The sequence below is a fragment of the Gouania willdenowi genome, unplaced genomic scaffold, assembly GCF_900634775.1.
Source record: "Gouania willdenowi unplaced genomic scaffold, fGouWil2.1 scaffold_332_arrow_ctg1, whole genome shotgun sequence".
NCBI lineage: Eukaryota > Metazoa > Chordata > Actinopteri > Blenniiformes > Gobiesocidae > Gouania > Gouania willdenowi.
Window position 1 is genome coordinate 98,170 of NW_021145094.1, and position 17,135 is coordinate 115,304.

The 17,135-nt window shown below is 39.5% G+C and overlaps 1 protein-coding gene across 3 annotated transcripts; it reads right to left on the bottom strand.

The window, feature by feature from the left end:
* Window positions 1-225: 225 nt before the first annotated feature.
* LOC114459640 (histone-lysine N-methyltransferase EHMT2-like) lies at window positions 226-15,951 on the bottom strand. Of its 3 annotated transcripts, none has more exons than XM_028441826.1 (12): window positions 15,890-15,945; window positions 10,091-10,196; window positions 7,787-7,890; window positions 6,387-6,622; window positions 5,895-6,047; window positions 5,670-5,814; window positions 5,528-5,605; window positions 4,989-5,104; window positions 4,702-4,788; window positions 4,547-4,625; window positions 4,284-4,459; window positions 226-1,013 (listed from the first exon to the last, which is right to left on the bottom strand). In XM_028441826.1, the coding sequence occupies exons 2-12, from the start codon at window positions 10,101-10,103 to the stop codon at window positions 893-895; spliced, it is 1,308 nt and encodes a 435-aa protein (XP_028297627.1). In that variant the 5' UTR covers window positions 10,104-10,196; window positions 15,890-15,945; the 3' UTR covers window positions 226-892. The 3 variants fall into 3 exon arrangements, with proteins under 3 accessions (XP_028297627.1, XP_028297626.1, XP_028297628.1); XM_028441825.1 differs by having other exon boundaries at window positions 7,787-7,911; XM_028441827.1 differs by lacking the exon at window positions 7,787-7,890 and having other exon boundaries at window positions 15,890-15,951.
* Window positions 15,952-17,135: the final 1,184 nt, after the last annotated feature.

Here is a 17,135-nt window from a genome sequence, read left to right on the forward strand (position 1 = left end):
AATTTACTAAAATAAAGTTCAGTAAAATAAAACAAAAAAACCAAACAATATTTATTCAAAAAATGAAAACAGAAATGCACAAAAATTGAGATTACAGCTGAAAATGTCTGATTCTTATTAATAATTGTTTTATTTACATTTTTTTTTTTATAAATTGCATACATTGAACAATTGTTTGATTTTTTCTTTGATATTCATTCTTCAGTAAGTTGACTTAACTGTGTTGTTATTTTATTGTTACTTATAAACACTAAATGGTTCATTTGCAATAAATGGAATAAATACCTTCATTATTTGTTTGGTTGCTTAAAAACAAAAACCGTTTTTTAATCTGATTAATGGATGGATAAAGTGCTAGATTAATGAATTCCCAAAAGAATGGCTAGCCGCTGTTAGCTGTCAATCTTTCTCATTGAGAAGCTAACGGCTAACATAGCATCTAGAAGTGTCACATTGTTCCTTTTCATCTGGTTGTAACGCTGTTCAAAGTTAATAATAAAGTCCACCACTGAAACTGATGTGGTCAAAGTACGCGTACGCTTCATACGTACAATCTTTTTCCTTTTTCAGAAAAACAGCGTCCAGTTTTACAAACAATGTCGTCATACCGTTGTCATTGTCCAGTTCCTCCACAGATATCTCCATGGTGATTTCTCAAAGCCACAGCCAATGCTCGCTTCTTCTTGTCCAGCTCTGGAACCCACGTCCCAATGTTACCTTCATTTCTCCAGCACTCGTATGGCCTGGACTCATCAAACCTCAGTAGTTTGCAGCCAATGGTAACACCACGTTTATTCAGATAAGCACAGAGGAACACCAACAACACGACTCGTACCACACACTGCGTATGCGTGAAGCCAGAATGTACAAGACGTGTTAAAAGTAGAACATGCTAACATCTGGACTGTCCTCCAGGCTCCATGGCTTCAGCTGAGTGTTTGCACTTCTCTGATCCACACTGACAGCTGAAATACTTGCTCTTGATGTCCCAGAACCGTTCTCCATAATCCAGCCTGACAATAGAAGAACATTGGGTGTTCAAAGTCATATGTGAAGAGTAACAAAGAGACCATTAGTTTGGCCCAGGGTTGGCCTCAATTATGTAACTATAAACTATGTTATATTTCTATGGTTTACACATGGGCCTAGGTGGTAAACCATAGAACTGTGTTATATTTCTATGGTTTACACATGGGCCTAGGTGGTAAACCATAGAACTGTGTTATATTTCTATGGTTTACACATGGGCCTAGGTGGTAAACCATAGAACTGTGTTATATTTCTATGGTTTACACATGGGCCTAGGTGGTAAACCATAGAACTGTGTTATATTTCTATGGTTTACACATGGGCCTAGGTGGTAAACCATAGAACTGTGTTATATTTCTATGGTTTACACATGGGCCTAGGTGGTAAACCATAGAACTGTGTTATATTTCTATGGTTTACACATGGGCCTAGGTGGTAAACCATAGAACTGTGTTATATTTCTATGGTTTACACATGGGCCTAGGTGGTAAACCATAGAACTGTGTTATATTTCTATGGTTTACACATAGGCCTAGGTGGTAAACCATAGAACTGTGTTATATTTCTATGGTTTACACACGGGCCTAGGTGGTAAACCATAGAACTGTGTTATATTTCTATGGTTTACACATAGGTGGTAAACCATAGAACTGTGTTGTATTTCTATGGTTTACACATAGGTCTAGGTGGTAAACCACAGAACTGTGTTATATTTCTATGGTTTACACATAGGTCTAGGTGGTAAACCACAGAACTGTGTTATATTTCTATGGTTTACACATAGGCCTAGGTGGTCAACCACAGAACTGTGTTATATTTCTATGGTTTACACATGGGCCTAGGTGGTAAACCACAGAACTGTGTTATATTTCTATGGTTTACACATGGGCCTAGGTGGTAAACCATAGAACTGTGTTATATTTCTATGGTTTACACATAGGTCTAGGTGGTAAACCATAGAACTGTGTTATATTTCTATGGTTTACACATAGGTGGTAAACCATAGAACTGTGTTATATTTCTATGGTTTACACATGGGCCTAGGTGGTAAACCATAGAACTGTGTTATATTTCTATGGTTTACACATGGGCCTAGGTGGTAAACCATAGAACTGTGTTATATTTCTATGGTTTACACATGGGCCTAGGTGGTAAACCATAGAACTGTGTTATATTTCTATGGTTTACACATAGGTGGTAAACCACAGAACTGTGTTATATTTCTATGGTTTACACACGGGCCTAGGTGGTAAACCATAGAACTGTGTTATATTTCTATGGTTTACACATGGGCCTAGGTGGTAAACCACAGAACTGTGTTATATTTCTATGGTTTACACATGGGCCTAGGTGGTAAACCACAGAACTGTGTTATATTTCTATGGTTTACACATGGGCCTAGGTGGTAAACCACAGAACTGTGTTATATTTCTATGGTTTACACATGGGCCTAGGTGGTAAACCATAGAACTGTTATATTTCTATGGTTTACACATGGGCCTAGGTGGTAAACCATAGAACTGTGTTATATTTCTATGGTTTACACACGGGCCTAGGTGGTAAACCATAGAACTGTGTTATATTTCTATGGTTTACACACGGGCCTAGGTGGTAAACCACAGAACTGTGTTATATTTCTATGGTTTACACACGGGCCTAGGTGGTAAACCACAGAACTGTGTTATATTTCTATGGTTTACACACGGGCCTAGGTGGTAAACCATAGAACTGTGTTATATTTCTATGGTTTACACACGGGCCTAGGTGGTAAACCATAGAACTGTGTTATATTTCTATGGTTTACACACGGGCCTAGGTGGTAAACCACAGAACTGTGTTATATTTCTATGGTTTACACATGGGCCTAGGTGGTAAACCACAGAACTGTGTTATATTTCTATGGTTTACACATGGGCCTAGGTGGTAAACCACAGAACTGTGTTATATTTCTATGGTTTACACATGGGCCTAGGTGGTAAACCATAGAACTGTTATATTTCTATGGTTTACACATGGGCCTAGGTGGTAAACCATAGAACTGTGTTATATTTCTATGGTTTACACACGGGCCTAGGTGGTAAACCATAGAACTGTGTTATATTTCTATGGTTTACACACGGGCCTAGGTGGTAAACCACAGAACTGTGTTATATTTCTATGGTTTACACACGGGCCTAGGTGGTAAACCACAGAACTGTGTTATATTTCTATGGTTTACACACGGGCCTAGGTGGTAAACCATAGAACTGTGTTATATTTCTATGGTTTACACACGGGCCTAGGTGGTAAACCATAGAACTGTGTTATATTTCTATGGTTTACACACGGGCCTAGGTGGTAAACCATAGAACTGTGTTATATTTCTATGGTTTACACACGGGCCTAGGTGGTAAACCACAGAACTGTGTTATATTTCTATGGTTTACACACGGGCCTAGGTGGTAAACCACAGAACTGTGTTATATTTCTATGGTTTACACATAGGTCTAGGTGGTAAACCACAGAACTGTGTTATATTTCTATGGTTTACACATAGGCCTAGGTGGTAAACCATAGAACTGTGTTATATTTCTATGGTTTACACATAGGCCTAGGTGGTAAACCATAGAACTGTGTTATATTTCTATGGTTTACACATGGGCCTAGGTGGTAAACCATAGAACTGTGTTATATTTCTATGGTTTACACATGGGCCTAGGTGGTAAACCATAGAACTGTGTTATATTTCTATGGTTTACACACGGGCCTAGGTGGTAAACCACAGAACTGTGTTATATTTCTATGGTTTACACACGGGCCTAGGTGGTAAACCATAGAACTGTGTTATATTTCTATGGTTTACACATAGGCCTAGGTGGTAAACCATTATTAAAATCCACTTCACCTGTATGTTATATATAATGCTATCATTGTACCATTTGACAGAAGCAGAAATCTAGAGCTATACTGACAGATAAAGGCTCAGACGTCCACATCAAAAATATTAAAACCATATTTTCATGGATAAAGAGAGATGTGTGTAATTTACAGACATGGGTCAAACTGACCCGTTAGCATTAGAGATGCTAACAGAAAGCTAACACAAGAGGAAGGTTATGTTTTATTAAGCGCTCAGTAATTGTGATTAATTGTAATTGAACTTTAGTAATTGAATTCAGGGGAAAATACTTGTAAAGACTTCTGGTCAACATAATGGTGAGAGTTAAATGTAATTGAGGCCAACCCTGCTGAATCCTACGTTGAAGGCATCTCACCCCAGTTCCTGTCCACTGAGGATGTCTCTGGAGCTGAAGATGGCGATACGGGGGAAGCGGAGGTCCTGGTGCAGCATGAACACACGCAGTGGGAATACGTTGGACTCACACAGGTGGTTGATGAAGCGGCTGATGTTGCCATAGTAACGGCCGTCGATGCAGTACACCTCGCCGTCCTTGGCAAAAAGCACGAGGGTGTTTCAGTATCAAAATAAAAGTCTTAATGAAGAACTTAGTGCTAATTAGCTTAGAAAGTGGTTGACCTTGTTGTCCAGGTCAAACATGTATGAATCATTTTCTCTCTCGTCTGCTTCTGCATCAGAGATCAGTTCACCAACGTATCTTTGAGGGAAAAAACATCAGATTTAACGTAACCCAATGATTCCCACAACCAGCCAATGACTGATTTCCTTCGTACTCGCAGATGAAGCTTCCCTGTGGAATATCCTGAAGGGCTCGGACTCCCCATCCCATGTTCGGTGTCCGGTAGAGCTGCAGACGAACTCTGTGCAGAGGAAGTAAACCACAACGTTGGTCAGATTCCTTTAGAGAACTGATCTCCAGAGTGAACGTTGCTTTTCATTGAGCACTTAGTGTTTGACATCATGGTCATTTCTGGGTTTATTGAGCAATTTGGAGTTAGACGTGAACATCTTTCCTGAACAAAAAGAAAGAAACCACAGTGATGTGTCGTATGTCACTCACTTGATCCCAGCCTGCACCACCCTGTTGTTGCATGTCTGAGAACAGGAACAGGCTGAGTTGCATTCAAATATAAGCGGAGGTTCAGTTTGGTTGAATTCTTGAAGAAGCCGCTGGTTCTGGAAAAACGGAAGACAAAAGATTTGTTCCTTTTTTCTCAAGTACACATTTCCAAAAATGGAAAATAATGTAGAAGAAATGTTATGGGATATTTTAAAATCAATATGCTGATTGAGTTTATCAATAATAAATATCAAACTGTATGTAAGCTACATTTAGAACAGCTACTAGTGTTACAAGCAGGAACGCTGCTACTTTAGCACTTTAGCATGCAGCGCTAACTCTACTGTTTACTCATATCCTCTGCTGCTTTATAAAAAGGTTACAGACGTACATTTGGCTCCTATTTCTAGATGCAAATGCTTTGTTTGTTTGGAAAAGGGTGAGATCCAGGTGAGATGCCTAAAGATGATGGAAAAACGCTCTGAACTTCCATCCATGGTGTTGAATATGAAGTTGTTGAAATCCTGTCTAATGTCTACCTTGTCGTACCAGCAGCGGATGCTGAGCTGCCCACAGAGACAGTTAGAGGACGAGCAGTCATCGCTGCAGCTACAGCGCTGAGGAGAAGCAAAACAAGAGCTTTAGCTTTTCTTTTGTCAATGTTCTGTGACGTTAAATTACCTTTAAGCGTGTAATAATGCCATCGGTATTCATGGTGGACGTTTGGCAGTTTTCTGACACATATTGGTAGTCTGACGGGCAGTCCTCGTCGTCCACAGCATTTACACAGGGAATCGGGACGTTCTCGCAACCTTGTGCGACGTCGCTGAGAAAAACACGCAGGAGTCCAATCAGGAAGTAAAAACAGACAGAGCGAGCGTCGAGCATTTGAGACGTCAAAGCTACCTGCTAACAATTCTTTCTGTCCGGAGCATGCGGTTGGTGACTCCCTGTCGTAGCTTCCTGTTGATCTGAAGCGACGCCCACACTGGGGAGTGGACCTGTGCCAGGATGGGCGGGGTTTCTGCCTTCCTGTTCAGGATATCTAGATCTGCAGCTCTGGATAAAAACAGCCTGCACACACACACACACACACACACAAACACACAACATGTACTTTTTAAGGCTCAGTCATTCCTCAAATATCAAATATCAAAATGCAGATAATGAACGTTGGACTCACGTTCAAGGTGACGCTCTCTGACTGCGATGTGGAGGGCTGCGTCTCCATGGAGATTTAATTACATTGTATATTATAGAATCTTCAGAACAATTCAATTACAACATATTTCTTCTATTACGATATTAATTACAATGACACCATTATTGTAATTAATGACCATTAACATAATTACAATTCTAATTGACCCCAACACTGACAAAGCATTCTATCCCCACCTGACAGAGCGTTGGGGCACTCTCCCGTCCTGCATCCCTCCCATGGAGGCTGTGGGGGACGGCCCCACGGGGGCGGGTAGCGGCACGGGTGGCGTGGTGATGGAGGAGGCAGAAGCCGTGGATGAGTTGAAAGAGGGGATGGTGACCTCCTGGGCTTCAGAAGCGTCCTCGCCACAGTGCGGACAGAACAGCAGACCTCCGCCACCGTTTGCCTGACTCCGCCCACCGCCCAGTCCCTGGACAGAAGGAACAATAAAAATAACTTTGTGCTAAATGTTAAAGTAGCGTTTAATGCTAGTAAATAAAATAATCTAAGCTTTAATCTTGCTGTGATTGTTTCTTTGCTTTTAAAAACTCTGAATTCATCTCATCATAAACTTTTATTTTTATTGTGACCAGGATGGGAGTCAATTATAAATGTAATCACGTAATTGATCATTTATTATAATTATGATGCAACTACAAATTCTAATTGTAAAAATCAGTAATTGTTGTAATCATAATTATATTGTAATTGTGTTCAGATAATTGACTTTGTAATTGGAATGGAATGGAAATTCTATAAAAACTGTCAATTACAATTTAATTAAATGCAAACCTGGGCAACCGTTTTACAACTCTATGGCTTATACATATGAAGTTAATTATTAAAATATGTTTCATATCTCACGACCGTTCAGTTCTGTTGAGGATCATTTCAAAAAATAATGAAATCAAGGCTTATAATATTTTTATGTATTTTACAGCTGATTTAAGACATGGTCAACACTCACCAGTTATGCTAACACAAAGTAATTGTAATTAACTTTCAGGGGGAAAACAATCATTGTAATTGTAATTGGAAAAACTGACGGTCATCATAATCATAATTGAAGATGGATAATTGAAGATGTAATTGTAATTGAATTGACCCTTGATTGTGACACTATGAGGACAGCAGTGGTGTTGACCATGTGAGAGCAGTGAACGTCCTGAATGTACACAATTATCCCAACACAACTTTTCTACACATTTCACAAGCAGCAAAAATAAATAGTGAACTTATCATTTTAAACATATAGAATCAGCCCTTAGAAATACAGCTGATTATACAGTAGTTCATATCAAGTGAAATGTACGGTGGCCCAGAAGGGAAAAGCACAAACTGTCCATTTCTTCCAGTTGAAAAGCTGAACGACGGCTGCCTCGTCCAATCAGCGATGTCTCATGTGACCCCTTCTGGTTTCTGGTTATGTGTGTGTGTGTTGTGTGTGTGTGTGTGTGTGTGTGTGTGTGTTCTCTCTTTCACGTTTTGCTTTGCACTTCAGGGCCACCGTAGAAAAACAATGAAAAGCAGCGTGTTATGAGTCTACAGATACTGGTTCTGACCACCACTGAGCTATGAACAAAGACTGAGAAACCTCTCCATTGATGCTCTCCGTTGCCACGCACTGGCTGCTGTCAACGCGTGGAGCCTCCATCCTACAGCTGCACAGGGGGGGCTCCTCCAGCCCCCCCATATCACCTGCCAACCACAAACACAAAACTTTAGCTAAGTAAACTTTATAGTGTTTTTCACACACAGAGGTTTATAATGAACACAATGAAGCTCAAACAATCATAAAGCAGATCTATTGGCTCTAAAAAGCCTCTTTAATAAAAGAAGTCTTTAAAAGTCTCCACAGAGTCAAAGGTCACAGGAAGTTCATTCCAGAGATGAAGAACAACAGCTTTAAAGACACGCCTCCTCTGGTTATGGTTCCAGGAACCATTAGCAGGTTTTGACCTGAGGACCTCAGACTCTGAGCTGTAGTGTAGAACTGGATCAGATCTATGACATCATCTGTAGCATCTGGAGCTCCTGAAAGTCAGGACCAGAACTTTAAAGTTCACTCTGGAGGCAACAGGAAGTCCATGGAGATACTTCAGAGCAGCAGTAATATGGTCTGTGCTGATGGTGGAGGTTTAGAACATACTGTAGGTGGATCAACAGGTAGTTACAGTAGTCCAACCACAACCACACAAAAGCATGAATAATGATCTCCAGCTCTTTTTGTGAGAACATCTGTCTCAGTTTGGAGATATTACACAGCTGGAAGAAAGCGTTCTTTAATAACTGTCTCACATGTTGCACTAGAGACATGTCTTCATCAAAGAGAACTCTGAGGTTCCTCAAACTCAGATCTCCCATGTGTTGCTTAATACCAGTGATGACATGTGATGTCATCAATGAGTGTCTCAGTTTTCTCTGAGTTTAGATGTTCTCACTCAGCCACTGCTTTACATGGGACAGGTCGTCCATTAAAGAGGTACGTTTGTGGAGATCTTAGACCAGCAGTACGGTTGTATGTCATCAGCAAACAGGTGAGAAGATACATCACTGAACCTCTGAATGATCTGTCCAACAGGGAGAAGGTAGAATAAAAACAGAAGTGGTCCTAGGACTGAGCCCTGTGGAACACCCCAGCATAGTTTAGCTGACCTCGACATGATGAGATTATCATGTAGACCAAGAGAGAACACCAGGTCAAGGGTGTGGCCCTTACTGTGGGTGGGGCCTGATACATGTTGTTTAATATCAAAGCTTCAATCATTGATAAAAGATCCACTGCTGGGCGGGGCCTATCGTCCTCAACGTGCAGGTTAACGGCACCAGGATTAAAAGTCCTTCCAGTTTGATAAGAGAGGATAAAAGTTATTAAACTCATTTAGAAACACACCAGCAGGGCCAGGAGGACGGTAAATTAAGATCATATAAAGTGTCTGACTAACCCATCTTTATCATTTGGGATTCAAAGGAGAAGAAATGTTCAATCATGTGCATCTGTCCTGGTACACAGCAGCAACACCTCCACCTTCTCTAGAGCGGAGCAGCACACAGGGCACAGCTCCTTCAGGTGCATCACCTCTCCAGGGAGGTGGGCGTGCACACATACGTCGTAGGGAATGATTGTCTGTAACTGTCCCAGTCGTTGAAACAGCGTTCCATCGACTCTTTGATGTTAAAAAGTGATCATAAGTCTGTACAGCATAGGCACCATCACGATGGCACCACAAACCGCTATAAAACCACACACAGGCTCCAACTGGAAGTCAAATGAAATGTAACTTAGTAACTTTAGACTAATTTACTCAAATATTCTTCTAATATCTTGTGACTGATCATAGATAAAAACATCTGATATACATGTAATTAGGTTTGGGTGGTGTGGTAATAACTAAATCTACTGTTGCATGCTCTCTCAGATCATATTTTTATGTTTTCTGGGTTGGTTTACAAGCAAACATGTATTTTGTTCATTCAACTGTTTGCTTTTATCTGCAGACACATTAACTCATTCAGTGCCAGCGTTTCTGAGCATTTTGACTGATTTTTAAAGACCCACACAATATTTTGTACTATGACAATCTGAATTGTGACACCTGAAAGATTAAAGTCTCTAATTTCATCAGAAAAATGTATTTTGTTTCTATCTTCTTTCGTTTTTCTGTAATCAGCAGTTGAATAGAAGCAAATCACCAGTTTGTGACAAAAAGCTGAGAAAAAACATCTTTTTCTGAAAAAAAAAAACTATTAGTGACTTTGAAGCAACTGTTTTTTTTTGCTTTAGTGACACCTCAACATTAAACACTGAGACCAGGCTTTTGATGGCAACATCATTATTATTTCTCTATCTGGGTCAGAGTTTCTTACTGTATTTTCTATCCAATGTGTTCTGGCTCACCTTCTTCCTCCATCTCCACTTCATCAGCAGCCTTTCTCTCTTTGGCCTGGTGTGACAGCAGCCATGAAGACTGTCCAACCTCATTTCTACTGTGAGACTCCAGTACCTACAATAAAAACACCATTCATAGGAATTTAAACCTAAGCATTTTACTGGAAATGCTTGTATGCTAAGCTAAAATGCTGCATTTCCCTCACTTTTTGGCAAACCAAGCATGGACTGGACTTTGACAGTTTGCTGTGATACATGATAGAAGTTAATGGTCCTGTCTTTAATAAACTAGCTTCATCTCTACTGTCCTGCAACCAGTGTTGGCGTCATGAGGGGGCATTAGCGGGCAGTGCCCCCCCAGCTGACCTACTGTACCCCCCCCCCCGATTGGCTATCACATCTGAATGTGTCCACTCACTGACAGCGTACAGGAGTCTGCTCTATAGATATAATATACTGTGGTGTCATTGTTTTACATTTGTGCTATTGAACGTAACCTAGAGCTGTTGTAATATGTATATGTCTATGTCCTGCTCTGTTGATTCACGTGACATCACTCACATTGCTGCTTCGCTACAAAGCTAGAGCGCTAATGTCTGATGGAGAGCAGGAAACTTGATAATCTGACATCTGAAATCATCAAACTGTTTATATTTTGTGTAGTTTACGGATGCTCCAATCGTTTTAACCGAGAGAAGGAAAATAGATTTTATAGAGAACCAAAGATTGTCATTCACAAAGGTGAGAAATCTCACAGAACAACGCAGTAAAAAGTGGATTTTAAACCTACGTCTGTTGTCAGGAGGAGCAGAGTCTGCTGATGCCCGTTTCTATAGCGACCACTTGGTCAGAGGTATGTTAGCTTAGCGAGCTAACTTTGATTTTGTGGCTGTGTTTATATAACATTAGGTTGTCGTTAATGTGCACACAGTAAAAGCTGAACACCCTAATGCTATTTCACTACATGTCATAAAGTACTATTCAGTAGTATATAAATATATGTATGTGACAAACACACCATGTATCCTTGACTGTCAGTGATCCACCCACTCATAAAAAGTTATATGTCTCCATACTACATGCTGTTTGGTGTAGTAGGATCATGTTTTAATGATGAGTGGTGTTTTATTTATCTATTTTAAATGTTAATGTGCACATTTTGGTGGGGGGTTGTTTGTTGTGCCCTCCGCAAATTTCTTAATGCCCCCCCATTTAATGCCACCTGGTGCTGACTATGCATGAACCCCTGGAGCAGGTGAATAGAACACTTGTTCTTAAATCAGATGAATACATAGCGTAGGACTCATTGATCCATTAATGAAGGAAAAATCATTTGCTCCAAAAAAGATGGAAAAGGTTGAAATTGCGTTTGTTACTTTTGTAAACATTTTGTTTGTTGACACTTTTTACACGTTGCATTGTGGGATGTGGAGTCAGAGACGGATGAGAAGTGTTTCAAGGGGAATGTCGGGTACAAACTGGAATAAAAATGATGTCAAAAGAATCAATGCCCTCAAAGAGAAGGTCATTCTCTCCATTACATATAATTCATATGTAATGTCACACCAGACCTTAGTAGATCAGGAATCAGCTTGAAACCATTTCTTCCTGATTGCTTTTCTAGCTGCAGCTCTCACTATTCCAACTAGTTCTTAGTTGTAATGTTTGTGCTCTTTGAACCCCAAAAAAAGTTCATCCCAGTTCAAGTTATTTTTGTCCTGAATATGATTTCTAATTCAGACAGAGTGTACCTTTGGACATAATGATAATGATTAGCATCCTGAGAGCACCTAGGACTTCCTGAATAGTGAGATGATTGAACAGGGTGATGAAATATCTACAAAGAGTCTTCCAGACAAATGTTCTCCATTGAAATTCATAATATTTAGTCCACACTTCCCCTGGGAAGCACTTATTACTGTCCTTTTCTTATTTATGTATTGTCTACTATTTAGATACCCTGGAGCCCCTTATCGAGTCCTTCTTATATACACTAATAAAGATTTTTCACAAGCAGCTCTACTTTGTCATGGAAATGTTTATGTGACAGCAAATCTGTAATAATCTAAAAAAAACACTGTTTTTTAAACCATGTAGTCCTTTAAACCAGTGGGTCTCCAACCTTTTCAAACCCACCACCTTGGTGACGTAAGATCTACCCAAAAAAAGAGATTTGACTTCTTTTCTCACGCTTTTTATTCACTTTATTTGAATTACATGAAATGCTTTGATTGAAAAATAATGAAGCCACAATGCTATCTGTACCTAGCATATTAAACTGGCCGTGTCATCCTATTGGTCAGATTATTGTGTCTGTTACGCTGATAAAACACAAACATTAATCAGCCATAACGTATTTGTTATTTTCTGGGATTATTATACATGTCATGTATATTTCTGTCAGACTGGCTCCTCCACCATCAGCCATGGTGAGTTTATCCTTCCTGACCTTTGACCTCAGGCTGAAGCACTGAACCAGTGTGAAAACATCAGCCATCATGGATTTTTTACATTTCCTATGTTTCATTTGTGTTCAGGCATCTAAACAGGCAGCTATTGTTTTTTACACTAAGGGGTCCTGACCGCAGAATGTTTATTTATTAATTAATATTAATTAACAAATGAAGCTTACAGACTTACAGTTTTCAAAGAGCAGTTGCACATTGAGCAGAAAAAAACAAAACATTACAATTTGTAAGAATATAATATAACCAACAATATTAAGGTGCAATGGGGTGAAAAGACATAACATTAGATTATTATAAAGACATACACAGACGTTTTAAAGAGTTCTTCAGAGATATTAGTTCATTTAGAAACACAATAAAATCAGCTTTACTGTCACCACATTTACATTTGTGTACAAAGAATTTTGCCATAATGATAAGATTATTAAGTCATTTTTCACCAATATTACATTTAAAGTGTAAAAAATCTTTACAGTGATCAATATTGTTCATAGTTTTAAAATGCACTTCTTTAGCTTTAGGTGGAATAGGAAATGTAAGGTAATTGCATCTAATATTTTTAACGTTTTGATGTAAATATTAGTAGTAAATTTCATCTTCTCAGAGATAAGTATGCACTGTTCTGAGAAACTTGTTGTTACATTTGTTGTCCACAAAGGGGCAGTAGTGGACCAGTGAGGGACTAGGTGTGTGTATAGCAGAAAACCTTTTACAGTGCAAATAATAGCTTGTGGTGTTGCATTAATAACATCAGAAAATTATTAGATTGTACAAGAAATATTGTATTTATGCTTGAAGTCAGAAAAATTAAGTAAATTCCCTCCGTCATCCATTAAATGTAAAACTGACCGTATGTATTCATCATCCCAGCCTTTAAAATAACATGACTTTATTTAATAAAGATATATTGTTACATATTGGTGTGTGAAATGATGTTTATATATTAATTTCTAGTACAGTAGGACTTGTTCATGGACAAAGCAGATTATACATGAAACCATAAAGTATTTAAATATAAAGTTTAAAACACCATTCATCAGATCAAAGTACACACATTAAGACCAGCTGACTCTAAAGACTTGATGATGTCATTCTTCCTTATATCATTATGTCTATTTTTCATATGAAATTGTTTTGATTGATTTGTTTAATAACAGTTTATTGTACGTCCAGAGAATATTCACTGTAAATGATTATTGAGAGATCTTCCATCATAGAGATAATAATCTACCAAATATAAAGAAATATCTCTGTAAACATGGATTTAATATAGTTTTACTCTTTTTAACTGTATTATCAAAGTTGCTTTTTAATCAAACAAGTATTTTACTTTAACAGGTTTATCATACAGGGCTATTTTAGAGTGAATTATCATTAATTAACATTTATCAATATTTAGGTGAAGACCAGACCAGACCACAGAATGTACTGGTGGTAAGATTCTGTCACACGCCACAAATGTTCAGTGTTCATGAGTAAAATATCATCTAATCACATGGTTTATCATTTCCATCAGTAATAAATAATAACAATAACCTAAATGACAGTAGAACAACCCGTGTGTACTCGGTAGAACAACCCGTGTGTACTCGGTAGAACAACCCGTGTGTACTCGGTAGAACAACCCGTGTGTACTCGGTAGAACAACCCGTGTGTACTCGGTAGAACAACCCGTGTGTACTCGGTAGAACAACCCGTGTGTACTCAGTAGAACAACCCGTGTGTACTCAGTAGAACAAACCCGTGTGTACTCAGTAGAACAACCCGTGTGTACTCAGGAACAACCAGTAGAACAACCGTGTGTACTCAGTAGAACAACCCGTGTGTACTCCGTAGAACAACCAGTAGAACAACCGTGTGTGCTCAGTAGACACAACCCGTGTGTACTCGGTAGAACAACCCGTGTTACTCGTAGTAGAACAACCCGTGTGTACTCGGTAGAACAACCGTGTTACCTAGTAGAACAACCGTGTGTACTCGGTAGAACAACCGTGTGTACTCGGTAGAACAACCCGTGTGTACTCGGTAGAAAGTTCGTAAAAACCCGTGTGTACTCGGTAGAACAACCCGTGTGTACTGGTAGAACAACCCGTGTGTACTCGGTAGAACAACCCGTGTGTACTCGTAGAACACCCGTGTGTGTACTCGGTAGAACAACCCGTGTGTACTCAGTAGAACAACCAGTAGAACAACCCGTGTGTACTCAGTAGAACAACCAGTAGAACAACCCGTGTGTACTCAGTAGAACAACCAGTAGAACAACCCGTGTGTACTCAGTAGAACAACCCGTGTGTACTCAGTAGAACAACCCGTGTGTACTCAGTAGAACAACCCGTGTGTACTCAGTAGAACAACCAGTAGAACAACCCGTGTGTACTCAGTAGAACAACCCGTGTGTACTCAGTAGAACAACCAGTAGAACAACCCGTGTGTACTCAGTAGAACAACCAGTAGAACAACCCGTGTGTACTCAGTAGAACAACCCGTGTGTACTCAGTAGAACAACCCGTGTGTACTCAGTAGAACAACCCGTGTGTACTCAGTAGAACAACCCGTGTGTACTCAGTAGAACAACCAGTAGAACAACCCGTGTGTACTCAGTAGAACAACCCGTGTGTACTCAGTAGAACAACCAGTAGAACAACCTGTGTGTGCTCAGTAGAACAACCCGTGTGTACTCGGTAGAACAACCCGTGTGTACTCGGTAGAACAACCCGTGTGTACTCGGTAGAACAACCCGTGTGTACTCGGTAGAACAACCCGTGTGTACTCGGTAGAACAACCCGTGTGTACTCGGTAGAACAACCCGTGTGTACTCAGTAGAACAACCCGTGTGTACTCGGTAGAACAACCAGTAGAACAACCCGTGTGTACTCAGTAGAACAACCCGTGTGTACTCAGTAGAACAACCAGTAGAACAACCTGTGTGTGCTCAGTAGAACAACCCGTGTGTACTCGGTAGAACAACCTGTGTGTACTCAGTAGAACAACCCGTGTGTACTCGGTAGAACAACCTGTGTGTACTCGGTAGAACAACCCGTGTGTACTCGGTAGAACAACCCGTGTGTACTCGGTAGAACAACCCGTGTGTACTCGGTAGAACAACCTGTGTGTACTCAGTAGAACACAGAGAACAAACTACAGCTGCTTTATTCATCACACACTTTATGTTAATGAGCTAAGGAGTGGGCAGGGACCGTCTACAAAGCCACACCCCCAAAGGAAGCGTCACCAATGAGACCTATCGATAGAGAAATGTGAGTGTGAATGAAGTGGGTCACCAGTTAAACTAGTCTCCAGTGTGTGTGTAACAGCGGATGAATGTGGTGAGTGTTCTAACCTCTTCCTTCACAGAGCACACATCTGAAAACTCCTCCGTTTCTTCTTCTCCGCTTTTCTCCATCTTTGGAGCAAACATTCCGTCCCACACATGGTCGGGATGACGAAGCTTTTCTTCTTCTTCTTCTAGTTTAACGGTAGTCATCATCCAGCTCTGTCCGTCCTCCATTTCACTGCTTTGTTCCTGACTCTAGCTGGTTGCCAGATACAACCGACGATTCCCCGCATGAAATACGTTGAATATCCACAGAAATGCCCCAAAAACCATCCGTTCATCATCCAAATAAAACATAAATATCATCTTTAACCAACGTTAAACTGTTTGATCACTAAGTTAGTTATTTTATAATCTCACAATCAGCGGGAAAATACTCAACCTGGCAACCACGCAACTGTTGCGCTGACGTCACAATCAACTTTTTATAAACTTTTAAAAACAAACCAGTCATAATAAATGTGTTTAATGGTGATTTAAGTGTGAATAAAGTAGTTACAGTCTGAATGATTTGGTCTGTGGATGATTTCATGGATTTCAGAGGAAATTTGTTGATTATAAATTAATTTATGATTAAATTATGATGGTTTGTTCTCAGAAACAATAGATAAAATGTAATGAATAAATATTTAATGAGCAGTGAGAGTAAAGTCACTGTAGATTATATTAAAAAATGTTTATTTATTTATTTATTTTTAAAGGCAGACATTGAACCATGTGTTTGTTTGTCTTCCTTTGAAAATAAATCATTTTTAACTCAGCAGGTCACCAGTTAATCTGAACTGAAACAAAGTCATAGTTCTGGACAGTGAAGGCTGAAGTTTGGCTCCACAGATTGTTTGAAAAATATTCTTAGTGATTTGTGAACAAAAACAATGATGAAATATCTTCTCTGTGTAAATTCAGGTAAACGTGGTCACAAGTGAACATAGACATAGTACAGTTCTTCTGTGACCTCCAATAAAAACAATATGTAAAGATTAGAAGCATTTATTACAGCTGATCAATGGTCGAGTGGTTAATGCAGTGAATGTAAAGATTTGATTTTTTCTCATTGACTAAGGATGGATTCCCAGTGGAAGCATTTTGTTTATTTATTGATATGACACAGATCATATACGTGTTTATTGTTTCATCATATTATACAGACTGTAGATTTTGTTGAAACACAGGGATGAAGAACTTCCTGTTTACAACAGCCGTGGTGAGTCCACTTTGCACCGATAAGTCTGCTTTTCTACATGTAACGCGT

What these genes read in the sequence shown, in the direction of transcription:
- LOC114459640 (XM_028441825.1), bottom strand. An exon ending in ACAGAAAGAATTGTTAGCAG is followed by an intron (nt 5,815 to 5,894) that starts GTAGCTTTGACG and finishes TGTTTTTCTCAG; the next exon opens with CGACGTCGCACAAGGTTGCG. An exon ending in GTGGTGCAGGCTGGGATCAA is followed by an intron (nt 4,789 to 4,988) that starts GTGAGTGACATA and finishes TCCTCTGCACAG; the next exon opens with AGTTCGTCTGCAGCTCTACC.